This window comes from Artibeus jamaicensis, unplaced genomic scaffold, assembly GCF_021234435.1.
Source record: "Artibeus jamaicensis isolate MK-2021 breed Jamaican fruit bat unplaced genomic scaffold, CSHL_Jam_final contig_944, whole genome shotgun sequence".
In the NCBI taxonomy this organism is placed as follows: Eukaryota; Metazoa; Chordata; class Mammalia; order Chiroptera; family Phyllostomidae; genus Artibeus; species Artibeus jamaicensis.
Genome location: NW_026522020.1, coordinates 3,261,582 through 3,288,786, shown reverse-complemented (window position 1 = coordinate 3,288,786; position 27,205 = coordinate 3,261,582). Strand labels below are relative to the sequence as shown.

Below are 27,205 nucleotides of genomic sequence, written 5' to 3'. Positions count from 1 at the left end.
TTGTCTCAGCATTTCCCCTGACATCGTCTGTGTCACCGTGACACATACGGCTGACCTCCTGGCACACTCGGGTTCCTCACACACTCCACGCAAGGACGGAGCTGCTGGACCGGCCAGCGGGGGGGTGGTGCCCATTACTGGGCTAATCCCACCCGGGCCCCCCTCGACAGGGACGTGTCTGTGCTTCAGGGGAGCCCCGATTAGTGAGGCTTCCCTGGGTCAGAAGCGCCAGATTCTGCCCACGGAATAATTTTAGCTTTCTGAGTAGCCCTGAAGTGCACGAGCGATTTGAAAAGGTATTTACCTCCACCAAACGCTATTTTCCCTTAAACAATTTGCATTTCAAGGCGAACGCGGCAGTCACAGCTCAATGCATAGCAGTGTGCTGCCCGAACTGGTCTTGAACAAGCATGAAAAAGATGCCGGTTTTCTACTGAACGTTTTCCTCCGCCGGTGAAATCAAAGGCAGGGCTCCTGTTTCAAGCTATAGGATTATTATATTAAAAATAGCCTGCTCTGGTTTTCTAACGCACACTCTGAAACAGGCTTTTCATAACACCCAAGTACAGGCTCATCAACAACCATTTCTTTTAAAACGCCTATTCCCATGTTGGTCCGTCTTCACAACCAGAACCTGACTTACCAACGGCTTCAGCGGGAAAATGGTGCCCAGCAGTCGGCCGATTGGTCAAACCGCCTGAGAAAGAGCAGCGACCCTCAGCGATGGGACCCGGCGGTTCGCCTACAGTGAGAAACTCGGGAGGGAGGAGGGCTCCACCAGCCAGCCAGTGTAATTTGTTTCCATCGTGGGCTCAGGACCAGGATCCACAGCGGCACGTGCAGAGCGGACACTGGGGCAGGCCCAGCAGCGCCCCTGTGCAGCCGCCACGCAGGAAAGCTCGGGGCGCGAGGGCACCCCCACACCCGCACTTGCACCACGGCCCCACTACGTGGGCAGGCCAGGCGCACCCAAACCAGGGCGGCACCGCGGAGGCTGCACGGCACTGCCAAGGTGGCCGTGGCCACGAGGCCCGCTCTGTAATCACACCCCCGGAAAGAGCGCGACTCACAGCGCCGCTGTGAAGAGCGGGACCCAAAGGAGCAATGCGCCCGGGGGCAGACCTGTTCGCCATTGCATCGGACGTCTGCCTCCGTCCAGCAGCCCAGCTTTCAGGAGAAGAGGATTCTCTCCGAGGACACGTTCAGGCCCTTCTCGTGAGGAGGTAGGTGGCTGGGACTCTGTGAAGGGGGGGTTTGTGTGTGTGTGTGGGGGGGGAGACACGGGGCTGTTCTGCACGCCTGCTACCGAGGCTGGGGCTCCTACATCTCGGGTGCTGTGCATCTTCTACTGTAAAGCATCTTCCTGGCTGTTTACCAGGGAAGCAGGAGCGTGCGGACCGCAGGCTCATGGAGAGGGTGGGCGTGATCACCTCTGAGGACGACATGGCAGCCGTGCTCAGGGGTCAAGTCCCGGAGCAGGACACACGCTGCTGACCGAAGTGTGGGGACGGTTCGTTTTATCCTGATGTCCCCCCACTCTAATTATGACGTGGAGGGAAAATGGGAGTCCTCTGCTGTGCAAGCTTCTCACACAGATATAAAAATAACACGCGCTGGGAGTCCACAAAAATCCCGTATTATATAGTCTCTATATTACAGGTAGTGTTTGTTCTCCTGACTTACAACCACAGAACACGTGTCATTCTGTAAAACACTTCTTTGACACGACTCCCACCTGACGCCGTTCCATGATCTTCCTAGTAATTTTACATACGCAGCGTCTTACGGCCTGAACGCGTGTCTCCACTTCCTGGTGGCCACGGCGGCTCCCGGCCTCTGGCGGTCGCAGGCACAGCTGCGGGAGACGGCACCTGCCTCCGGGCTTTTCCTTAGGGTGGAATCTCAGGAGAGATGTTACTGGGTCAACCACCACCAACGTGTTTCTGACTAGTGATACATGTTTCTCATTACTTTTCTTAATGAGCAGTGAACTGAGAAAGACGGGACCGGGGCGTCTGGAAGACAGTTCAAGTTCATCGTTTGTCAAATGGAAATAACAACAATGAAATGGTGAGGGCGATAGTGAGGGCGATGGTGACGACGAGCCGCCCCTGCGGCTGACTGACATAGGCTTCGGGTCACGTGAAGCGCTTCATAAACTGAGAGGCCTCTGCAGGTGCCGGTGGCTACTAACTTCACCAACAGTGGGCTTTCCTTCCCTCCATAGTTCAGTTTCTGGGAAAAGCTGAAAACGGCCACATTGCTAATTTTGTCTGGCTCTGAAAGTAACAAGTCTGAGCATCTTACTCACGCGTCCCCGGGACGGCGTGTCTTTAAGCGCAAGTCGCTGCCGTTCGCCCCGAGTGTGTGTTTAATGCTGGGGTTGCCCTTGGTCAGCAGGAGCCCACGCAGTTGTGGCCCGAGGGTTGTCAGACACCCAGCACACAGAGCTGAGCACAGGGACAACTCGGGACACTCCTGCCGCTTCCAGTCCTGTCTAAGAACCCAAGGCAGGGTGGCCCGTGATGGCAGCGCTGTAGGAGGCAGGCGGCTGAAAGGGCGGGGAGGAGGGACAAGTGACAACCAGGGACTCCGCTCACATCCTGTCACCCAGCCGTGCCCCACCCGGCACAGCTGCAAAGCACCACCTGGGGCCATTCGAGAAGAGAATGTTAAACACAGAAGAAGTTGGTCCTCTAAGTGATTACATTTAGAAATGAACTTGAATCTTTGTTTTTAGTTTTTTTATTTTATTGATTATGCCATTACAGTTGTTCTATTCCAACCTGTTCCCTTCACCCTGCACCCCCCACCCCTACCATTCCCCCCCTTTAGTTTATGACCATGTGTCTCAAGTTCTTTGGATTCTATATTTCCCCTACTATTCTTGCCCTCCCCCCTATCTATTTTCTACCTACCGTCTACGCTATTTATTTTCTGTACCTTCTCCCCCCTTCTCCTCCCACTCCCCTGTTGCTAACCCTCCATGAGATCTTCATTTCTATGGTTCACTCCTGATCTAGCTGTCCTCTTAGTTTGCTTTTGTTTTAGGGTGTGGTTGTTAATAACTGAGTTTGCTGTTCTTTCACTGTTCATCTTTTTTATCTTCTTTTTCTTCTTTCTCTTAGATAAATCCCTTTAACATTTCATATAATGAGGGATTGGTGATGATGAACTCCTTGAACTTGATCTTATCTGAGAAGCTCTTTATCTGCCCTTCCATTCTAAATGAAAGCTTTGCTGTATAGAGCAATCTTGGTTGCAGGTCTTTGGATTTCATGACTTGGAATACCTCTTTCCAGCCCCTTCTTGCCTGTAAGGTCTCTTTTGAGAAATCAGCTGACAGTCTGATGGGAACTCCTTTGTAGGTGACTGTCCCCATGCTGCTTCTAGGATTCTTTCATTTTAATCTTGGCTAATGTAATTATGATGTGCCTTGGTGTGTTTCTTCTTGGGTCCAACTTCTCTGGGACTCTCTGAGCTTCCTGGATTTCCTGGAAGTCTATTGCCTTTGCCAGATTGGGGAAATTCTCCTTTATTATCTGTTCCAATAAGTTTTCCACTGGTGGCTGTTCCTTTCCCCCTTCTGGTACCCCTATAATTCGGATGTTGGAGCGTTTAAAGATGTCCTGGAGGTTCCTAAGTCTCTCCTCATTTTTCTGAATTGTTTCTTCATTCTTTTCTGGTTGGTCATTTTTATCCTCCTTCTGGTCCACTCCTTTGATTTGAGTCCCAGTTTCCTTTCCATTACTATTGGTTTCCTGTACATTTCCATTCATTTTGATTAGTTTAGCCTTCACATGTTCCTCTAATTTGTGACTAAAATCAACCAGTTCTGTGAGCATCCTGATCACCAGTGTTTCGAACTGTGCATCTGAAAGTTTGGCTATTTCTTCATCGCTTAGATTTATGGGCTCTGGGGCTTTGAGATCTTCTTGAGCCATTTTTGGTCTGTTTGCGCCCATTAAGTATGAGGAGTGAAGCCTTAGGGGCGGGGTGGGGCCTCCAGGGCGGGGTCGCTGGTTTGTGATGCAGTATGTGGGGGCGGGGTCAGAGCCAGGAAATGGTGGCCGTCTCTGCTGCCTCCCGTTGCTGGGACCCGCTCAGTCCCGTCTCACTGCCCACTCCCTCGCTGGTCTATCTGCACAGGAATGCTCGACCAGTCAATCTGCTGCCCTTCACCCTCGCCGGATCCGCCAGTTGCTCACTGGGTCGCCCTCACTAGGTCGCTCACTGGGTCGGCCCATTGAAACCCCACGCCTGGGATCCGCGTGCCTGAGTCCGTCTGACCGAGTTTTCCAGTGCAACCCCGCTCCACCAGCTGCTGGCTTCGCCCCTCTTACCGATCAGACTGAAGAATTCATTGTTATCGGACTTCTGAAAAGTTCAATTTTCTGTGTTCTGGCTGTGTTTTCTGTTGCTAATATTTTGTTGTCTCTAAAGTTGGTTGTGTGAGAAAGCACGGCGTGTCCACCTATGCCTCCATCTTGGCGGAAGTCTCTGAACTTGAATCTTTATTCTGAAGTCAGAGTCTGCTTTGTCCAGGTCTACAGCACCATGCTCCTCACTGTCGAGCAGGACCTGCCCTTCTCACCTGGACCGCTCACCTGGTTCAGGAGCACCTGCCGCAGGTCCGCGCTGCGGGTGGCATGCACACAGCTGCCCCCCATTTCTGGTCTGGGCCAGTGAGTCTGCATGTGATACGGTGACAACACGATCCGGCAGCATCACACACAAGCAGGACGGAACTCAGGGTTTCCTCCCAGACGACGGGGTGGCGGCAGCAGCGAGGGAACAGTGAACAGTGTTTCCTGGAACAAAGCCCAGGCACGCAGAGCTCGTCCTCTGGGCGCGCGCCTTCGCCCGGTGCCTTCCCTCGCAGCACGCAAGGGCGCCGCCTCCGCAAGGCCCTTCCTCCTTCCGTAGGATCTGTGCGAGGGGTGTGGCGGTGCTGTTTGGAGGGCAGCGTCGTGCTGCTACCACTGAATTTTCTAACCCCTTCCAGGGAGGAGGCCCACGCAGCCGCAGGGCTCCTCACCCCCCGCCCGGAAGAGCTCGCCACACTCCTGTCCCTTCCGGTCCTCACCAAATCACCTCTCCCAAGTGAGCGGAGCGCCACGGACACCCACGCTCCTACTGACGACGTGAGGGGGGCCCCGTGTGTGCAGGCCGGGACGTTCTGGGGTTCACCTCTCACTGGGAGCTTTCCGGAAGGACAAGTTTTCTTGGGGTGAGTGGAGACAACAAAGCATCGACGCGTGGTTTGGAGACCACGGGAAGCCACGAGGACCGAAAAATCCTCCTCCTCCAGCCTGGGACCCGCCCTGGGCTCGACTCCGACGCAGAAAGGCTCCTTGGGGGCCCAGGCCAGTGGCCCCTGCCTCCAAAGGCCCCTGGGGCCACGAGCAGAGACCCCCGTCTCAGCTCCCGCCTCTCCCACAGTGGCTCTTCCGGGAGGACCATTTGGCGGGGCTTGAAAGCACCGTGTCAATAGCTGGAACAGTATTTCTTCACCAAACGTATCTGAGAGGAAAACACAGTTTCTAAAGCAATTTTGTTGACTGGTAGAGACCTCTCAGAAGTGTGTGCTTGGCGTCTGACACCCTCGTGTGTTCAACTGAGATCAGCAAGGACCAAGATGCCTGGTCAGCTCTTCTGGCAAAGAACACGCCACGCAGGGTTCAAATACTCAAAGGTTTCCTTACACGGGAGTGTGACTTTGATTCGAACTGTGCCCCAAAGATCCTGACCAGAGAACACGCCCCAGGAGGGACTGTCCCTGACAGACGGCAAACCGCACTCACCCCCGTCTCCATCAGTCACATTGCTCTCGACGGCCATGCTATTATTTACTCAATGGAGAAATAATCGCCGGGGACGGGACAGGACCGGGGGAGGGTGACTCGGGAAGAGAAATGAGGGCCTCAAAGAGCTTCCAGTTTAACGGTGGAAACAATCTAACAACCTCCGTGGGAGAGACGTGTGCGGAACTGACTCACGATAAGAACGCACTTCTCATGAAAGCTGAAGACGCTGCCAGTCTCCATTTCAGATGTAGCACCTTCTTGAAATTCTAGTCTAAGAGAAAATAAAGCTTATGGGAATAAAAGCTGATGGAACAGCCAGCCATGAACACCTACTCTAATAAAGCCTCGTTTATGGAAGCAGAGTATCATCCTATGACACTGATTTTTTGGATTATTTTTCAGCCCAAGTAACTCACAAGCAGGCAGGCTTTCCAAGGGTTTCACCAAGCTGCTGGAAAGGCCCTCAGTGCGAGCGCCCGGGTTGTGTATCAGAGGCTCAGCGTTGGGAACAAAGCGCCCCCCCCACACCCCCGCCGCCCTGGGGTGGGGGATGAAGGAGCAGCTGGGGCAGAGACGGGGCCAGGGCCGGGCTCCGAGGCTCTGACGGCGGCTCGCGACCTGACAGACACACCGGGAGCAGCTCGGGGACGGGCTCGGCTCAGCGCGAGCGGAGCCAACTCCGGAGTTATTAAAATGTTTTCTAGACCATTTGAAACTAAACAAAGAAAAACTTTGTTTCTATGAGACAACCACGGACCTAGTTTGGATGCTGCGTTATTTTTTTTTTAATAGCTATTACCACTGTAACAGCAGCTTAGCGACGCGGCGTCTGCAGTGTGAGCAGTTTTGATAAACAGCCTCTGCAGGCCACACAACGGGGATAATGTATCCTTAAGTACCGCCAATGAGCTGCCATTCTGCACAGCCAATTACTTCTGTGCGTCTGTCACTCAAAGGAAAAATGACTGAGCCCATTAGATGAAACCTTTGTCACTGTTCCTAATGCACTCTTAGGCCTCATTAATCTCCGGGAGCAGCAACAGAGCCGCCGGTGCCTCATTGCCTCCCCCGAACGGGCCCACGTGAAGCCTCTCATCTCTCCCCCAAGTGCACCGCGTTAATCAAGCTCTCCTTATTACCCGGTCCCTGTCACGGCGGAGAGCGCGCTCCCTCTTAAATGCTCTCATTATGACCCGTCTTTAGAGCCGGCTAAGTGGAAAAAAAGAGAGAGGGAGAGAGGGAGAAAGAGGACCGGAGAGGAAGAGGAGAGGAAAAAGCAAGTCCGATCGCATTAATATTCATGACAATAATTAGTATTCTAGGTCACTGAATATTCATGCTATCAGTTTGGTTTTTTATGGGTTTGCTGGATGTCCTGATTACTGAAGTGTGGAGGAAAACAGCATGGTTGAGACTTTAGATGTCAACGGCAGTTCAATACTCAAAATATACCGAGACCCCCGCCCCCCATCCCGGAACAGCAGCCCCAGCCCTCCCTTGGCGGCTTCAGTGTTTTGGAACCACTGGGGGCCTGAAGTGAGGGGGGGTGGGGGAGGAGGAAGGGCTTCCTGGGACAAAGGTCTACTACCCATCCATCTGGTTAGGATAAAAACAGTGTCTCAGTTGCAAATAACCAACAAAGACTGCTTTAGGGACAAGGAGGTATCTGTCATCTCAGAAGGAAATGTCATAATCAGAGTTATGGAGAAGCGGGGACAGAGACCAGAGGCCACAGGAAACTGGAGCCCTGCTCCCCGGGGAGCACCCTCCTCCTGCCTGCCCTGCGCACGGCCCTCCCGGGGGCGGGGGGCGGGCGGGGCGGGCACGGGCTGTGGGTCTAAGGCACGGTGTGTACTTGAAGGCTACATAAACGAACTTGAGGGCGTGTAAAAATTACTTCAGAAACAATTTCCCTCTCCCTTCGTTCCTCTTTTTCATCGGTTATGGGCACAACTATCGAGACGGACCCTGAGCCAGTTCTGCACGCACTCCCGCCACACTGCACTTTGGAAAGGAGCGCAGGGCGCTGTCCCCGTGAGGACAGGCGTAGGCTCCATGGTCCCATTTCAGAGACGGGGAAGCCGGGGCTGGGCAGACAACTGCACGGGGTCCTGAGGTGGAGGGCTCTGTGCGGTGTTTCTGAGTCCAAACCCTGCACTCTAGGCCGTTATGTTTCCCTGCTCTCTCCTTCCTTGTCAAGATCAATGCCTTCTGTCACATGTGGACGTGATCCTACCACAGCAGCCTGACCAAAAACTCACGTCAGAAAACCCTTCTGGACGTTTGACTGCTTTCTCTGGAAATGGCCCTAAAGTCACGGTTGGGTAAATTCTCTGATGGGGTCCCACTAGAAAGGCACGTAAGTTCCGAGCCGAAGGAATGGAAATGGCAGATGCCACCGTGGGCATCCTGAGTGGGGAGCCGCGGGGGAAGGGAAGCTGTGAAGAAGGAGGGGAATTACACAGGCCTGAATGACAAAACTGTCTATGGGAACCCTCTTCTCCCTCGGTTCTTGTTTTTGCTGGAGTAGATGCTGAAGTCATTTTTTCAACAGCTCAATGAGAAGGAAATGTTCTAGATCCCTGAATGGCATCTAAAAAATGTCTGTTTCCTGTCTTTACACCTGATTGACGATAATAGTCTGGCATCGCACAGACTTCTAGGTTCAAGATTACTGGTCCTTGGAAGGGAATTCTATGGTCTTTTCAGCGTGTGGCGGCGGCCGTCTCCGGAGTCCACGGCCCGTGGGCCACCTCGCTCTTCTCCGAGCCTGGGTGCTTTGTAGGATTCTGTTTACAGAGCGTCCTCTCCCACCCACCTCCACACCTGAGACTCCAGGTGGGAAGACACCTGCGTGCCTTCCTCACCTCTAGCGTAATTTTTCTGTTGTAACTTTGTTTAGCAACAGTGTCTTTAGCTATGTTATTTAGAGTATTTAACCTCTCTATTAAATCTTTTTAGCAGTCTTTTCTCCATAATTTTCAATAACTCTTCGGCTTTCAATCTTTTGACTGTTTCATTTTATGGACAGCTACTAACTTCTTAAACTTTTCTGATTATAGTAGTTATAATTTCCTCTTAAATTCTCTGTTGCCAAATTATCAGTCTTTCTTCTAAGAATGGTTGTCCTTCTGTTCATCTTGGTCCTTGATACGTTTACTGTCACTTTCCAAAACGTCTTGGTTGCGCGTCCGTATTTGTGAAGACGGACGGGAATGCGGGCGCCCCAGGCAGGGGGAGGGCGTTCTCCACAGTGGGCAGGGTGGCCCGGAGCACGTCAATTCTGTCCCTCGCGGTCAGAGCTGCCTCTCCGTGCATCTAACTGGCTTTCTCCGTGACCACACGGAGCTCTGGGTTCCCCGTCCACGCCCTTCTCTGTCAGGTTTCAGCGTCCACATCAGGAGGTTCTGCCTTCCCAGGAGTGTTGCTACTTTCCCCGTGGTGTTGGCGGGTGGGGGGGACCCACTGGCCAGCTCCACTTGTATGTGACCTCAGTGGCTCTGCCTGCAGCCACAGCTGCCCGATGGAGCTCAGGTCTCACCTCAGGCTCGGTCGTCACTCGGGTTCCGGTTTACTTGTGACCAGAGCGTGGGCTCGGGCATCAGTACTCGGGGCAGCCCCGTATGGTCAAGGTTTCCCTTTCAATTTTGACAGTGGGTCCCCCCCTGTTTCCCAAGCCCAAGGATGGCTGTAAGCCCATCAGATCCCCAACATTTCCTTGTAGGAAAGGCGCTCACCCTTCCAGTCCTGGCCAATCCCCGAATACTGAACAGAAGCCCCTCCCTGCAGTGACATTCTGCCCAACAGCACCCTCTGTTCCTATCGTGCCCACTTACAGCTTCAGGGGTCTTATGTGCCCATTTATCTTGACTCCGCCCCCCATCGAGTGTCATGGCCCCACACCCCTGCCCCCGGGATCTCCAGAGCACTAGTCCGGCCTGGGCACACAGCTGGCGCAGTGAGCAAGGAAAGGGAAGGGCACAGGAGGCGGAGCAGTAAGAGACCCCCCCTCCGAGGGTCTGGCGGGCACTAGGTTGGCGCTGGCCCACAGGCAGGCACCGCAGCACCTGACACATGGGACACACTCTGACCGTGCGCTGGGAAGTCAAGGGCAAGTCCGGATGGCCAGCCCAGCTCATAGCAGCTCAGCACAGCAGCCGGATACAAAGAAACACAATGAGGAGCTGGCTTATTTCCTACCAATTAGATGATGTGATTAATATATGTCCCCCCAAATGAGTGTCACAAGTCACCAAAAATTATACACTGACACACTATATTAACAAGGTGTCTACAGGAGCTAAATGGAGAGAAGTGTTCAGCTTTACTAAGGGACAGAAAATTAAGTTGGGTAGAAAGGGGAAGGAAGCATGTTCACGATGGGAAGGAAACTCTTGATGGAAAAGCCGCCGGCCCTCCACCACTCACCGGCAGGGTGAAAGCAGGGGCCACTGCGGGCATGTGGGCTTATTTTTAGGGGGAAGGAGGGGATTTCAAGTTACTTTGAAGTTTACTGGAAAAAGTGTGGCCATAGTCAAGGACAACCGAGGGACAAAGGAGCAATGCTGAACTACGTCGTGCCACCAGATACACACAGAGGCAAGATCCGAGACAGAGTGGCGAGCACCCATCGGGTTGGACAGGCAGCAACAGCACGCTGAGCAGACCGCGGAGCGGGCCCCTGAGCTCAGAACACAGCCCGTTTGACGAGATGGGTTAGTTGTACAATACAGGGGCCAGCGCAGTCAACAGGGAAAGAGAGCCCATGGAAAGGACAATCAGTTACCTATTCGAGTCAAGTGTAATGAGATGTCCTACAGCACAAAAGAGACCTAAACAAATCAAAGGTGGATTAGTGGTTAAACTTTTCTTAAAAAAGATATCGATGATATACAGTCATTCATGACACTATTATTTCAACTCTTCAGTGTTTGAAATCTTTCATAACAAAAGTTGGAAATGTCAAAAAAAAAGGAAAAAAAACAAAAAGGTAAAACTCAGAAATACTTATATGTGAATTATGATCAGATTTCAAGAGTGTTAAAGTCTCCCTAGACATCTAAAGTAGAAACCGCGGAAAGGAAAAGGCATGCTTTTATTATGTATTAAAAGGGGAAACCTCTATAGAAAAACAAGACCACGTGGTATGAAAAATGAATAAGGAACCAAGGGAATACCTGCAAAACATATTACAAGGGGTTGATACCCCCTAACACACAAAGGTCTCTTATCAGCAAGAAAAAACAAGTCCCGACAGCAGGACACGGGCAAAGGATGGCTGAACAACTACGACCTGAGTAAAACAGACGACCGATGAACACGTGCGGTGTTCAACCTCACTTCCAATTGAAGAAATCCCAATGAACAAAGCAGGAGGTATTTTTAACTCCTTACTGGATTAGCGTAGAGTCTAAAAATGATATTTAAGTAATAATGCTGCCAAGTGTATGGGCGGAGGGGCGGCGTCAAAGGGGCACTCCCTTCGTGGATGGAGGGCTAGTGTATTCAAAACCATTCTAGAAATTCATTTGGAAATACAGATCATGCCCACTGACTGAGCCACGTGGCTTGCGGATGTTAAGACAATAATAAGTGTCAGGCAGAAAGACCTAGGTACATGTGAGCATCGGGCCTCTGTGAGTGGAAAGTTACCAGAAGGACAGGCCCAGAGGAGCGTCCAAGTCAACAGCATGAGATGAGAAAATGTGTAGAAAAGCAGCAGCTGGAAAAGTGCAGACCACATCCAGGGACCTGGCGCTCTCACGCAGAGCTGCAGGGTGCGGAGGGGCAGAGAGGACACAGCAGGGTGAGTACCGCATCGATTCTTTGAAAAACAGCTCTAAAATAACACACATCACTAACACCTGTTTTTAGTGAAAAGCCCACCACTTAATAATAGTATCAATTAACTTCTAACTGAACGCGCTGCCCGGGAGCCTCCCCCGTGCGCGAACACGCTCTGAACACCACAAGGCGGGTCGCCCTTCTTGGACACCAGCCGATGGGGTCACCTGCACACTTTGCCGGGGGAGCCGCGTCCCTGCACTGTCACGGTGACCATGCAGCACTGGCTCCCCTGAAGTGCCACCTGGGAGCCAAAGAAAAAGGAAAATCAGCCAGCCCCTCTGCGTGGGGGAGAACTGGAACCTGGTGCAGGCTGGAGAGGGTGCGCTGTGAGGAACTCAGGGTGTGACCCGGGAACGAGGTTTCAGCTGCACCTCAAACCCCACCCCCCCACTCCATGGTGAGAGTCTTAAAGAGACCAGGCCTGGCACTGGCACAGGGTGGGGCAGCGGAGACCGCTGGTCTGCAGGCCAGGCCCCGGCCGTGCATAAGCGACACCTCATCCCGGGGGCCGGGTGGAGTCGCAGCCCGGCCTCGGGCTGGGCGCCCTGCCCCTGCACCCCCAGGGACAGCTGCCTACACACCCCACCCCTGGTCTTCAGGCCCAGACGGCTCTGACCTCGAGCTGCCACACTGACTGGTCCACCCGTCCCTCTGCACCGCGCCAGGGGTCACCTCCTGTGCTCCTGTTCCCAAACCCACTGAACACGCCATCCGGGCCTCCTGACTTGAACAAACACATGGATGGATGCGACCAGATGGGTTAGGAGGACAGGGGGTGGGGGCAGCTGGTGAGAACGTGACTGCCTGTCCGTTCTGGAGTTCGGGGACCCATTCTCCACAGCACGCCCAGCTCGAGGCCCCCACTAGGTGCTCGGTGAGGCTTCCCGAACTAACAAACACAAAGTAACAAAGATATGTGCTTTGCATTGGCCGTAGAGTGTTTTCTTGGGCACTTCCTTTGTCTCTTCCACTCCTGCAGCCTTAGCCCACCACCCTGAAAAGGGAAAGGCCACGTGCTTCTTTGGAGGACCAGCAGGTCACCAGACACCAAGCCAAAGCAGCTTTCGTCCCCTTTCTGGAATGAACTCATGTCTCTGTGAGCAGAAAGCCCCTGTTCATTTTGATGAGTAATAACCGATGACATCTGCGTCATCCTTTGGGAGTTTCGGGCACTTTCGCATATGCCACCTCATCTACCAGCATGTCGGTGACGTGCGCGGTCTGGGCCAGGCCGATCGGGAGATGATGCGTGCGCGGTCGGTTACCTGCCCAACGACCCTTGGCATTGGGAAGCAGAACCCCAGCTCACGGACCCCAAGTTCTTGCTCCTTTTTATGGTCCCGATTTCACTAATCGGTGCTGCCTACACCTCTGACCGGTGGGTTCAGCCTCCCCTGACCCCTTCTTCAAAGCACTCCACATTCCAGAAAGGGGGGACGCAGCGCCCTCAAGAGGCAGAGACACAGGCAGAAGCAAGTGCAGGGGGAGCTTCATCCTGAGAAGACTGGACGGGGCGAAGAGAAGAAAGGGCTTCTCGCTAGAGACGGACACACAGAGGGTCCCCACGTGGCAGGCGCTGGGGTGTGCGCAGCAGGACCGAGTGGCCCACACCTCCCCTGGGACATGTCCCCGTGGGCAGAGCTGACAGCTGGAGCGTCATCACTGGCATGGGCTCTTAGCCCAGAGTGAACCGTAACTTCTGAATGGTCTGCGACCACCAACAATGTCTCAACACCTCGAATTACAAGAACACACCGATTTTCTTTGGTGCTAAATTAAAAAGCAAATTCCCCCTTAAAGAGAGAGTGAAGGACGCTAACACTGTGATAGAGAACGACCTACCAGTAGCACCGCAAAGCCGAGAGAACTTGAACCTCACACGGGTTCCTAATCTTGCTCCCAAAGGCCTTTCCACTTCTACACACTTGGCCCCTACAAGGTCGTTCACACAAAACCACAACACTTGAACAGTTCTGCCATATGTTTTTCCAAAGGCCCTTCCATCCTCACCGGGGGTGACATTGCACCTGCAACCGCCCAGCTCATGGACGGCCTTTTGGCCTAGTTTGTGTGGTGACAACTCAGAGCGCCAACGCTGGCTTGCTGGCCTGGCAGCCAGAGCCCACAGTGTAGGGGGAGGGGTCAGAGGGAAGAGATGAGGCTCCTGAACCTCCGCCTGCAATGCAACGGTCAGCGTCCCCACGAACACCACAGCCCAGCCGGCGCGCCCTCCGTGATCTTACCGGGACTCGGCGAGATGTGTAAAGTGCTCATGTCCTTGGACAGGCCGTTGGCTTTGGGGCTGGAGATGGGCGCGCAGGCCGATGTGGCTCGGGGTGGCCTCTTCCCGGGGACCTTCACGGTGGTTCTCAGGAGATCGATCTCTTTGCCGTGGACGTTCTGCATGTAATCCTGTGCAAACGTCAAACACCCAAGAGAGATTACAAAGGAGGCCTTCCGGCACCTGGGACCAGACCCTCTGTTAGGCACCAGGAGCCGTGACCCCACGCCCTTTCTGCCTGGGCAGGCGCTTTGGAAACAATGAGGCCTTGACCTGTCTCAACCTTCAATGCGGTCGGAGCCCAGCCTCCAAGTCCCGAGCTAGCCCAGGCCCTGGAGAGACCAGGAGACAGAGTATACGCGGCCATCGAAGGGGGTAAGAACCAGATGGGGAAGAGCAGGGACAGAAGTCATCTAGTCTGAACCGCTGCCCATGAGACCGCACGCCGGGAAGCTGGGCCGTCCTGGGCCCCACCTGCTTGCGAAGCAGGAGTGGTTTGGCAGCGGCCGTTCTGTCTTAGACGGCGATGCCCTTACCATCGGGATAACACTGAAGCTGCCTGTGGGGAAGTCGGGTGAAGAACCCAAGTAATGGTCCAGCCAGGAAGATGGGTCAAAGCTCAGTGGGGCGGCGCTTGAAGGCCATGGAGGTTGCGGGTGGCAGGGTGTCCAAAGGGAAAGCGCATCGTTTGGGACTTGGGTGTTCTGCTTCTCCACGCGGTGCACCGCGCTCCACCGAGTACCAGCTGCGCCCCACGCAGTGCAGCGGAAGGACCAGCAGGTATCAGGCCAGCCCAGGTGGTGACTTGCTCACGGTCCCTGTGGACATGTCACTGCGTCCTCACTGCACACCAGGAAGGGGTACTTTCCAGTCCACACTGTGGGGGAAGGGCACACCTGGTGCTGTAAGACTTCGCAGGAAATGGAATGAACAGATCCCATCCTTGCAGAATCTTACGGGGGTCCCTTTTAGAGTGGAAGAGGAAGCCCCACTGATGTGCATTCCGTAGAAGCAATTAAGTTCAGGCCAAGGCCATTTTGCAAGAACTGCCAACACCTGGGTGGTTGGAAAATGGGCTGTTTGCTCATATCTGCTGAGCAATGGCTGACCAATGCAGAGAGAACGAGGTAAGTTCTAGCAGCCCCATGGAGACCCCAGCCTGTGGGAGGAGGCAAGTCAGCCCAGGTGTCTCAGGGACACTCCAGGGGCCCAGCCAAGATTAGCACCGCTGAGGTTCCTGGGAAGAAGGTGGAGGATCTTTGTGTTATAGGACAGCGCCTGCCCTCCGGCAAGCAGAGGGACTGTGAAGTGGTCACTGCGTTATCCACAGGCAGGGCGTCGGCGGACAGGACTGATGCAAACAGGACCCCGAAGCACAGACTTCCAACATGGGGGAAGGAACCTGCCTGAGAGTGAGGCCTCAGGACAGAGTGTGGAAGAGCTGCCCCCTGCCTGCCATCTTTGGTGCGGGGGCAGCCTCAGGGTCCAGAGAGGACACCCCACCCACCCCGCAACCCAAGCAGTTAGAGGTGGGGCTGCCCTGAAGCCAGACTAGACTCAGGAGAGGGTAGACAGTTTCTCCATGGAGGGAGGAGGGTGACGGGAAACTCGATCATCTGAGGGCCTGGCCACCTTGGGAGAGGAGTTGCCGTGGAGATCACAGAACCCTGGAAGGCTCACCAAGTGCCGGCCCAGCAGAAGCCATGCTCCCCGGTCCCCGGTGACTTCCTAAGGGCAGACGTCCAATGGCTAATTCTTAGCATGGAACAACAGCTCCAAAATCCAAGGCCAGGGCTGGGAGTGATGTGGGCGGCGGGGAAGTGGAGACAAGGCTGCTAAGCAGGCCAGCTCAGCAGAGCTCTTCAGAGGGAGGGGTGAGCTGAGCCTTCCTCATTGGCCCCGGCCACGCCCACCCCAGGTGGCTCAGGGAGGGTCACCCCCAGGTCCCCTGGGCAGGGGGCCAGTCACAGTCCCCTTGGAGGCGGGTTGTGGGTTTGGGGCAGAGGAGGCTGGATCCAGCTGGGAACAGACCAAAGACTTCACATGGAAATCAAGATGCTTGGAAAACTCTCTTAAACATAACTGACCAAAAAGCCACGGATCCCAAAGGATACCAGGCCGAAGATGAAAAGAAATGATCATTGAATCAGAGGGCGGGACCAGGCAGCGTGGAGGCAGGGCAGGCAGACTCACGACTGAGTTCCATGTGTAGGGACGGGAAGGAAAAGCACGTCAAAGACAAAGTGACCTTTGCTTGGTGCAGGCCTAAGGTCAAGGTCTTTAAAAAGGTCATTCCTCCACATCTTTCACTTACTTCCATTAACACCCGCTGCAAATATGCCAAGTTCCAAAACCGAAGTTAAGGCTTGTAAGTGATGAATCCCTCCTCGTACAGCCACTCCTTTAAAAATACCAACTTGCTATAACTTTCTTCTTTAATGCCGATTCTTAACAAATTAAAATACAATAACAGGAGTGTAATTGAGCATTTATTGCTTATGGGCTCCAAAATGAGGCTAATCAGAGAGCGACTAAGCCGCAGCATGCTCTCTTTTAATAGGCACGTTTCAGCATACGATAACCGGGACACATCTAAAATCATCACAGACAGCACCCCCCACCCCGTGCCCGCTTCCCGGGCCTGAATGTGCCCAGCGACCACACTTCTCTCTGGCTCAGCACAGACCAGGGGACCAGTGCTCTCCCCTGAGTTATTTAGGCGCTGAAATGTCACAAGAACTAGATGCGAAAAAAAAAACAAACAAAAAACCAAACCCAGAATATACATTTGCCCATTTTTATATTTCGAGCCACTACGATCTGTAGAAACTTCACAGAAGGCACGTTCAGCGCCACGCAAGCCCCCGCTGGTGGCAGGCGGGGGCGTGAGAGCCTGCGGCTCCTGGTCTCCCCCGAGAGGAGCAGCAACATCGAGTCTCCCGTGTTTGGAAAGACTCATCCTTCTCGTCTCTCCCGGGCCTGGTGCGGGAGGAGCTGCGGGCACAGCCGCTCAGACGCGGGCTGTGCAGCGCGGTGGGTCTGAGCCGGGGACCTCCCCGGGTAAAATAAAGACAGCACGCCTGATTTTGATATGCAAATGTGACAGATACTACCCTTCTCCCCAGTCCTGGTATGAAATGCTGATCACAGATAAAAGGGGAAAAACCCTTTAACAAGGCATAAGGGTAATTCAAAGCCAAGTACTTTTAAACAGCACTTAACAAGTCCCCGGGGCCCACTCAAGAGCCAGGCCCCCCAGAGGTGGCATCTCCTGCCCCTCAACAGCTTGAAGAAGTAGTAATTGCGAACCTATTTGCATTTTTCTCAACTTGTCCATGCTCATCGCATGGACCGCGCCCTCCAAGCCGTGCAGGAGCGGAGGGGCCCGTCCAGTCCGGCCGCGTCCCTCCGCACCCGGCTCCGCACCCTCACCATCGCCTGTTTTCCCGCATCCCACTCCTAATTATGTTGCATCTATTGCCGTACACTTAATTAGCTGCATTAATGTGATTTCTTTTCACATAGTCAAGCAATTAAGAGCTATGATTGAGTTTCATTCAATTAGCCTCAACAAACATGCTAATTGATGTCCCAGATGCAAATGAGCTGCAGTGAGAGAAACCAGCGAGCAAACTAGAGCTCGGCAGAGACCCTGCATTCGGCCGGCTGCCACCGAGGGGGCCATGGGGTCGTTAGTGCCTCTGTGTGCCCGGGGTCCCTGACAGGGAGAACTGATTGGCTGGCTCTGTACCACGCTGTCCTAAAACCTCACAGTCCTGTGTCACCAGCACCAGACACCCTTTAACTGGGTCACACCGAGCTCCAGCACGGAGACGGCCCTGCATCCGCATCAAAACACCACACGAGGCTGCTTTAAAAAAAAAAAAAAACACCACAACAAATAAAAACCCAAAACCCCAAACCGCAGGCGTTCTCCCCCTAACCACAGCAGGGCAGGGGAAGATGCTGATGTCCAGCCCCAGGCATCCAGGGGCCTTCTCCTCGTGGGTTGGCCTCCGCGGCTCTCAGTAAATGGCGAGTCCGTCTTAGTCAGCTCTGGGGCACCTGGAACTTCAAGTTCAGCTCCCACCACAGCGATCCATCAGCAGCCCCTAAAAACACCCTCGTGGTACTGATTCGCATGCCTTCTGTCCACATTACCCCTGGCTGTCTGGTGACAGATGGTGGGCTTGGTGTGTGTGTGGAGGGTCCCCAGAGTGGGAACAGGGTCTTACGGCTGACCTGAAAGGCACAGACGGAGCAACCGGCCCCTCGGAGGCGGGCACGTTGGGAAGTGGCCTCTGCAGGTGCAGAGGACGCTCTCCACATCGCTCCACAGTCACGCACACTTCCGGGTGGTACTGAGACGCCGCGTCTGCGTCACTCAGTGGTGGGGCAAAGAACACAAGTCTTCATTCCAACGAGGCTTCCCCAGTAAGTGCTGATTTCGACCTGTGCCCAAACGCCGGGACACCGAGTGTTTTACATTTGTGGGTACAATTGGTGTCTGAGCTATGCAACTCAGGACGAACCAGTGTGTGTTTGCGTCTTTTCACCAGTCAGCCCGATTGGGCTTTTCCTCTTTGCACAAACTCTACAGTCTTCAAACTGTGACCCTGGACACCCTACTGGCGGGGGAGGGGGGTGGGGTGGGGGGTGGCACCGTAAGTTCAATCCTCTTTTTAAAATAATTCCACGCCGCCGCCTGCCTTTCTGCTGCGCTGAGCTTAGCTCCGATGGTGCGGAAGTGACGGCACTACGACTGCAGGCCCCTCAGTGCGCATGTGGCAGGGGCGCCGGGCAGCACCGCTCCAGCTGCGCCTGTATCATCGCCACGCTCTCTGAACAGGAATGAGAGCAGCTTCACCTCCCCGATGTTCTTAAGAATCCCGTCCCCCCAAAAGTGGATTCTAAAACAATTTCAACCCTTGGGCACGTGTCCTGCCAGTTCTCAGGCAGTGACGGGGAGGCCCAGAGAATGTTTTGGCCTCCGCTGGGGTGGGGTGCTGACGGTACCTGCAGACAGGCCCTTCCCAGCGTCTGGAGCTGCGAGCTGAACTGGCCTCCCTGCTGGACCCATTTACTTGAAGAAACAAAGACATCAGACTTTAATAGTAACTACCCAGTCTTGTGCATTTGACAGATATTTTCTTGAGAACAGTATTTGCAGCTAACAGTAAAACGGGTTTCCCATGGCAACAAGGACTCTCAACACCAGTACGTCCCCCATGGGCTGACAGACACCTCCCAAGTGTGGAGATCATTCGGACCAGACTGGTGGGGGCATGAATGTGGTTTTTGGACGTGGCACAATGAAGAGTGTCACCCCTGGGAAGCCGGCCCACCTCAGTTACATGACGCCCCGGAGGTGGCGTGTGACCGAGTGGATGAAAGACAGGTCAAAGTGTGAGGCAGATGCGGGGAATCCAACACAGCAGAGGGGGAACAGTTTAGGGACCCAGTGGCAGAGTCGCACTGCCTTCCCCAGCTTGAAGGGGCTGTCCCACAAGGTGCCCTGGGGTGGTGCTCGGGGAGACCACACGCGGTGACCTGGAAGGGCCGGCCAGGAGCGCCTACGCCTCTAAACAAAACGTGCGGATCGGCGAGGGCTGCTCCGTGCATTGTCACCAGAACGATGCATCGCAGCCGAGCAGAGCAGCTGCCAACACAGCGTCCAGCCGCCTTTCGTGAAAGCAGATGTGAGGAGCTCCGAAAACCAGGTAAATGATGCGGCTCTTCTCATGGTTTCTTCCGGAAAACACTTTTCCTAACGGTCTCGAGCTGGGCCTCTGGGAAAAGATCAGGCGGGGCCTTCGGATGTGTCTGCTCCTGGAAGAAAGGAGGCCCCCCATCCCCATTTTCACGGCCCCTCCTGAAGGTCCAGGTGCAGAGGTGAAGCAGCAGTTTAAGTTTTTTTAAAAACCCTTACTTCTGGGCTAAAAAAAAAAAAAAAGAATGGAAGAGAAGCCATTGTTAGATGCACTGCTGCTCCCAACGCCACGAAATGCTGCTCTCGAGGAAGCTCCCTGGTGCAGACGCACGCTCCTGGCCACTCAGAGGGACCAGGCACGTGGCCAGGCCCCGCGCTCTTGACTGGGGACGGCGGCCTCACGCTCATCCGCAGGCCCCGGGCGCGACATCCTACCGTCGCTAGGCAGCCTGGACGCTCTCCTGGCCCTGTCCTTTCAGCTCCATCCCACAGGCAACAGCGCCCCCCTCTCTCCAGACGACCACTGGCTGTCACAATAGCAAGGCGGGAGGCGGCTCCGGAGGGAGAACCCTCTGAGGAACTGTTCCATTTTGCCCGACAGCCAACAGAACTCTCCCGGGGCTCACCTTCCGAGTGGGCTTCGTGGAGGTCCCCTGGCCAGTGCTCGTCCACGCTTGTCGGGGTGCTGCACACGTGGCCGTCATGGGGCACCCCCATCTGACAGAGACCCGATGCTTTCCTTCGTGAGTGCATCTGGGGCCTGGTAAGGGGCTCAGGACGAGATGGCCGGGAGGCGTCGTGGGGTGGTGGGCCGGCTACACGAACCACAGGCAGCCCCGTGCCCAGAGCCAGCGCAAACCTCTGCAGCCCCGGCTTCCCACATCGCAGGCTCGAGTCCCGCAGCAGCCCGGGGGAGATAGGCCGTTATAATATAAAGCGAAACAGCAGAAAACTCCACGCTGAAGGACGAACGCTCCCCTTGCTTCTTGACTTTTCCCGTCCCGAATGACCTAGCGAAGCGAGCTTTCCACTTCGAGGAGGACACCTCGAGCTTGATACTGGACTGAGCGGCACCGTTCTCGGTCCCTGCGTGTCCACACCCGGCCTTCGCAGCATGACCTCGGCGGACAGGAGGACGGCCCCACCACTGTGGCCACCATGGGCCTCTCCCGGAGGCAGGCGTGAGCAGCCATCACGGCGAGGGACACCAGGCGCCCGCTTCCCTCCAGGGCGAGGGGGCTATTTCAGTAACGAGCTGTGGCTTGAACGCGCCGCAGTGGGAGTGAGACCCGGGGAGTTCCGGGTGGGATGGGGGCCGGTGCCGTAAGGGCAGCGGGCTCTCTGAAGCCCTTTACGATGTGAGGTTTCCTGGGACTCTTGCCGGCACCTGCGGCACCTGGCGGCAGATTTTAAGCCAGAGCGCGCACATCTGTCCTCCAGAGCACTGACGGCCACTGGGCGTCCTCCTCTGCCGCCACGGGGCCGTCGCGGACCGGAAAACCCCCTCTCCGGTTTCTGCCCACCACAAAATCTAAATGCTTCTCTGCTGGGCCTGTGCAGAAGTCTATCCCCGCCCCCCGCCGTTTTGCTTTTACAGGTGTTACTCTGTTTCCCTAACACAACCGCCCACCAAGGGGCAGGTGGTGGGAATAGAAGCAGATTCAGCTGTCACTCCCCTGCATAGCAACAGAATGCTCTGGTTTCCTAAACAAAGTCTGCAGAGGCACAACCAGCCGCCTCCTGGCCTGAGCACGCCTCAGAGTGGCCACCCAGGTTCCGCCTCGACCCTCAGGAGCTGTGTGCTCTGGGCGCTTACTTCACCGTCTGGGTCCCCATGTCCTGGGCTTTAAAAATAGGGATCAAAGCAGTCCTTGCCTCGTGGGGCTGTTGTGCCGATTAACTGAGATAATACATGAAGGGCCTGAGAGACTGCTGGGCCCTCAACAGATGTTGGCTCTGGCACCTCTCGTCTAATCGAAATACTGACGAGGCCGCCCTGTGGCCCTGCGTGGCCACGGCCTGAGCAGCAGGTGGCGCCCCACTCGGGGTGGCGGTTCTGACCCGATGGGCCATTAGGGGTGGCGTGCAGAGCTGCTTCTCACTCTGCAGTGCAGAAAAAGATGGTCTTCTGCCAATGTGTGTCATTTCCCACTTTCTCTTCTTTTTTTCCCCCTTCCATTTCTCTTTTTTTTTTTTTTTTGGTGGGGGAGGCATGTACTCAGTAGTCAGACACTTTTATTGCAGAGTGCCGTCTGGAAAAGATGCAAAACAAAATTGCTCAAATGCAAGGGAGCCAGAGGACGGGGAAAACAAAAGGCCCCTTGCCTTTGCTTATTGAGTTCAAAGGCAGAACAGGCAGTGCCCTGCAGCAGACGGGAAGCTACACTAATTTTAAAGCCATAAAGCGCTATCAAGGGCCCCGCGGGGCAGGACTACACCGAGGCTCGCGGCACCTAAATAAGACACGGTTCATTTACTTCGCAGCTTAGCCTAATGTAATCATCAGCGGATTTTAGCCTAGAGTCGTAACAGGCAAATAGCGGCTCGAGGAGGCGGCCCTCCCAGCCATCGAGGGGGCCCGGCTAGATTGCCGCTGATTAGAAAATTTTTCAGTTTTGACAAGGCCTTAATGAACATAAATCGCACCTTGATTGGTTTCCATTTGGGGCCACAGGCACACCTGAGAAGGGGCCGCCCCACCGCCACCTCGCCCTGCCTCGCCAGACCTTAGCAACAAGCCGGCAATCAGGTTACGAGCCAGGGAGGAAAATATTTATAAAATACAATTACGCGGAATTCAATTTCTTAGCAGACATGGAGGAACATTCCCTCATTACCCCCCACGTCCAGTCTCTCCCACTGAGTCCCTGGGAGGGACTTGCTGTCAGGGAAGCTGAGGGACGCTTTTGATTTATTTACCGTTTGCAAGGGTTTCTGGCCTCATCGCTAAGATTCAGAAGCCCCCCCCCCCCCAAATGGAAAACGAAACACTACAGATGGGGCACAAAGGGAGAAACCCCAGGCTGCTAAGGTGATGCCCCAGCTCTCCTAGGGGCTTAAAGACCCAAATCCACGAGGTGAGGTCTGTGTATCGCAGACACATACATGTGCACACATACTCCACTTCTTCTGAAGACGGGAGAATTTCCCGACGTAGAAAAAACAGGTTGGGTAAAATGTAAGCCATTCGCAGGAAGTGACCTGGGGACTTTGTTCTGTCTGGTCTCGCCCCGTTGACGGCCACTGTGTCATGGAGGCCACTCCCAGCAGTCTGGTCCCGGTGCTGGCAAACCTGAAAGGCTGCAAACCCTGAGGCCACAGGAGATAGACCACGAGCTCTTCAGGCAGACACAGACTTTGACAGAGTCCAACTTCCTGGTGTCTGTGCGATAACAGTATGAGCTTTCCAGTAGCCGTTTTTCTAACGGTTTAACGGAAGCTGTGGACGTTCCCTGAAAGTGTCTGTACCACGGGGCAGCACCGCCCCATGGTGCTGAGCACGTCGGTACACGGGAGCAGTGATTCCTCTCTCTGGAACTGGCTGGGTCAGCGCCCACATTATTCCTGGGCCCCCAAAGCTCAGGCAGGGCCGTTCCCGGCCCCCATCCAACAGGGGTACCAGGCGGACACAGGGAGACCCTGTGAGCAGCGCCAGGTGGGTGTTTTCACTCCTGGGGGCTCTGGACCACTGTCCAGGTCATTAACCCTCCACGGACCCAGCGGCTCTCTGGGTCGGGGCCCCGTGTAAGGCCCTGCGTCTCAGCCCCAGCCGTCCTCTGCGCTCCCCCCACGTCCCCTTCCTACATGCAAACTCGAGGCAATGGGGACTCAGGCAATGGGGCCTGGGACCATCATGTCAGCCGGGCGGGCTGTTCTCTCCGCCACACATCCCTCCGAGGACGCCCAGGACAGCTGGCCAGGGCTCCGGAAAGCCCTTGGCTGGACCATGGCCACGAGCTGAGCCCTGCAGGTGCACTGGAAGTCCCAGCATGCACACCGCTGTCAGCAGGAAGGGGGCTGCGCCTTGCACAGCTGAGGACGGGGATGTGGAGAGTGAATGTGTGCACTGCTATGGAGCTCCGAGGCCGAGCTCGCTCTCCTTATCCCCCCACTTTTCCATCATGGTGCTCCCTCGGGCTCGTATTTAAGTCCACAGAACAGGTGGCCCTTCCCCAGCCTGACCGGGACCCAGCCAAGTGTCCTAAAGCCACAAGAGCTTGTTCGTATCTCCTGGCCCCCAGGAAATTGGGTACTCGGAGCTTCTGCACATACGATTTTTCCAGAGAAACAAAACCGGCGGAGGAGCAATACCAGGAGTCCTGCCTTTCACTATGTCAGTCTCATCTAAACATTCCAGGTCATCTCTGCAAAGTGCCAAGCGGGCGAAGGCCCAGGGAAGTGAGTCGGATCTGGAGGGTGGGCGGTCGATTGGTGCCAGACGGCCTGGGACTTAGCCCCGAGAGTCCTGCGTCTGGGCACCCTCGGTGCTGGGCAACCGGGGCCGCTGTCACCCTACTGGGAGTGTCTTCAGTATTTGGGCTAAGCTTTCCACCTGCCACCTGAACTGGATGACAGGGTCTATTGAATCCAACATCGGCATGTTGAGAGAGAAACATGAACCAGGCGAAGGGGACTTTTCTGGCAAATCTTAGTCTTACCACGTGGCCGATCCCCCTCCCAACAGTGCTGGTCTGAGACAGCTCCCTTAGCAGAGCCACATACTCTCGAAGGGTCGGAAGTGACCCTCGACAGGACAGCACCACCCAGTGTCACACCAGGGGAAGGACCCCTCCTCCAGGGGTCCCGACTCCGTCCCACTGACTCTCCACGTCCTCCAAACGCACCGCCTCAAAGGAGGGGCCTCACCGTGTGGAAGGGGAAGACGCGCGAGCTGAACTTCCCAGCACGCTCCAGCCTTTGTTTGCGTCAAAGGCCAGCTGACGAACACGTGTGGTTAGAAGGACGACGCTGAGGACCTGCAGGCTGTCTGGGCCCCCCTTCCCCGTGCTCCCCCCACCAGCGCAAATGGAGTGCTCAGTGACCGGGTCCCTGCCACCGGCCCCATGGCTGCCGTGGGCACCGCTGGTCTTGAACACACCTGGGGTTGAAAGCCACCACCACGCCTTCCTCCTGTGCCCATGTCTCCTCCCTTCAGTCTTCAATTCAGCAGACAGGGGACCCGGCCGACCCGAGGCTGCCACTGCTAAGGGCTCCTGCACCTTTGGGGAGAGGCGGCAGCAGGCCAGGATGCGTGACAGTCGGGCCGCGCGGGTCAAGGCTTCGTGGAACGCAGAGGGAGAGGGAGTGCATCTGGGGTTTGTTAACCGACTTTCAGCGCACTTTCTCCAACTGGGCTGGGGTAACACTCGGTCCGGTTTCTCTGATTTCCAGAGAAACCAGCACTCGCTCTGATTGGACCTCACACGGGCGATCCCACTCTACTGCACCCGCAGAGGGTGTCTGCGCCCAGAGGGCCCTGTAAGGGTCTTGATGGCAGGACACATGCCCGAGGCTCCAAGGTCCCTTCAATGGCTTCCCTCTCTGGTGCAGGGGAGGTCCGGGGATACTTGTGCTCGGGAAGGGACACAGGCCAAGCCGTGGCCGGAGGGCCCAGGGCTGGGGTCCCCTGAACAATCTGCAGGAGCTGAGTTTGGGGCTGGGGACAAACCACAGAATGACACTCTTAGGGGTGAGGCCACCAAGCTGGGCAGACCCCAAGGACTAGGAACCAGAGGGGCTCGGGGAGATGGTATGAAGAACAGGAGACTGAAGCAACAGTGACCAGTGGGAAGTGACAAACGAGGCTGCCACTCCGCTGAGGTCCGTCACTCGCAGAGCCCCACCGGGCGCTGCACAGCCCGCTGGCCCCAATTCACGACCGGCAGCCTGGTTCTGAGGTGCGGTGTCGAAGGGCATGTCCCCCTGCTGAGACGCCACGAGTACAGCGCGCAGCCGGGGCCCTGCGCTGGCACTGACGACCCGAGTTTATCTCCTGCCAGTGTCTGCGCAGCGCCTGCCCGGGAGTGAGCAGCGTGGCTGGTGCCCAGGGTGACCTGCTGTTCCACAGGCACTTCCAGGGACCTGCAGGAGGAGCCGCTGCACCGGCTCCCTGTGGGGCAGACCTGACCAGGACGACGTTCCAATGCCCTTCCTTCCAAGGGGTGCTAGCCTCCGGCTCCTGTGGGGACCAAAGCGAGTGACAGCCACACCCTGCTGCCCAGGCATCTTCTCCCAACCGACCCGTACTGCCCAGAGTGACACGGCAGGCGGAGTGGCCGGGGCTCACTCTGCCCTCCCGCTGCAAACCCCGCACCCGTCTCAGTCCACTCTCTGTCCTCCCTGCGGTCTGCCCTGGAGCCAGCTGGGATGCTCACCTAGGAATTTAATTTGGCTGACTTGGCAGGAGCCACCCAGGTCAGCCCTCTGAGGAAGGCCAGCCTTGCAGGGGCCAGTAACCCTCAGGGAACCTTGAACTTATGGACTGAAACCGTCGGGCCTCAAGGTGTAGAATGTGGGCACGTGAGTTCACCACACACCTGCATGTCCCTGGATCTCCTGTCCTGGGAAGCCAGGGCTCTGCACACGCGCAAGCCCGGTCGGGTCACCTCTCTGCTGCTCGGACCCAAGGCCCCACCCAGGTTTACTGTGGTGTCAAGGTCTACAGCACCCCAACAAGCCGGCACTGGTCGGAGCAGGCACCTGGGGCTCATTGTCCCTCCCAGCTCCCCTCCGAAGCTTGGTCATGGAAACAGGACTGACAAAGGGTGACAACTAAGGCCAGGCCGCCTGTCGGTGCCCGAGTAAGCCCAGATCAGCCACACCCCAGGGGGGCCGTGCGCCCGTCTCCACGGTGCCCGTTCCCGGGACTCAGCACGGACTCAGCTGTGCTTTGAAGCGGCACCGGCGCTCGCTGGCCATGCGATTACATACCAAAGCCCCACGCACTCCTTTCCCGTGTTCCGGTAACACCCGCGCACACGCATTAAAGAGGGAGGGGCCTGGCAGAATCGAGGGGCATCCAAGGTGAGGCCTGGGTGGGAGGGCGTTGGAGCACTAAGTGTGATTACACAACCCAGACCCCCGAGTGGAAATCAAGCAGGCGTCTGCCCGCCCACGGGAGTCTTTGGATACACGCCGCTGTTCCCGTGCTTCTCCTCGGCTGCAGGTGGCAATGGCCCCGTGACAGGCCTGGGCTCGGCCAGGGGAGTCCAGTGCCCTGAAGGGGTTCATCAACCAGGCCTCCCTTTTAGCTGCTCAGTGAGTCCAGCGAGGAGAATATTTCGGTTCCAGTTCTCTCCCCAAAGGGCACTGAGCATCCAGGTTGGTAATCAGGCCTGGCTCTCTGACAGGGTCTGGGGAAGAACTGAGGAGGAGGAGGGCAGCCTCCCCTTGGAGACTGCCCCGTGAAGACTGCCCTGTGCTGGGCCCAATGACAGCTGGAGGGCGTGGGGGGCCTCCTGGGACGGGTACTACGTCTCTGGTTTGGAGGCCACCTGACTCGGGTCCCCAAAGTGCACAGTCAGGAACTCCGACCTGAGAGGTGTTCCAGGATCATCAGGG

At 55.8% G+C, this 27,205-nt stretch overlaps 1 protein-coding gene across 9 annotated transcripts in view; it reads right to left on the bottom strand.

Annotated features, from left to right (window-relative positions):
* The window catches only part of AGAP1 (ArfGAP with GTPase domain, ankyrin repeat and PH domain 1), a 390,584-nt gene that overhangs the window by 126,376 nt on the left and 237,003 nt on the right, over positions 1–27,205 (bottom strand). For all 9 annotated transcript variants that reach the window (XM_053655304.1, XM_037161449.2, XM_037161448.2 and 6 more), the window contains one exon: positions 13,898–14,066. In XM_053655304.1, coding sequence (XP_053511279.1) covers positions 13,898–14,066 — 169 coding nt within the window. The remainder of the gene's footprint in view (positions 1–13,897; positions 14,067–27,205) is intronic.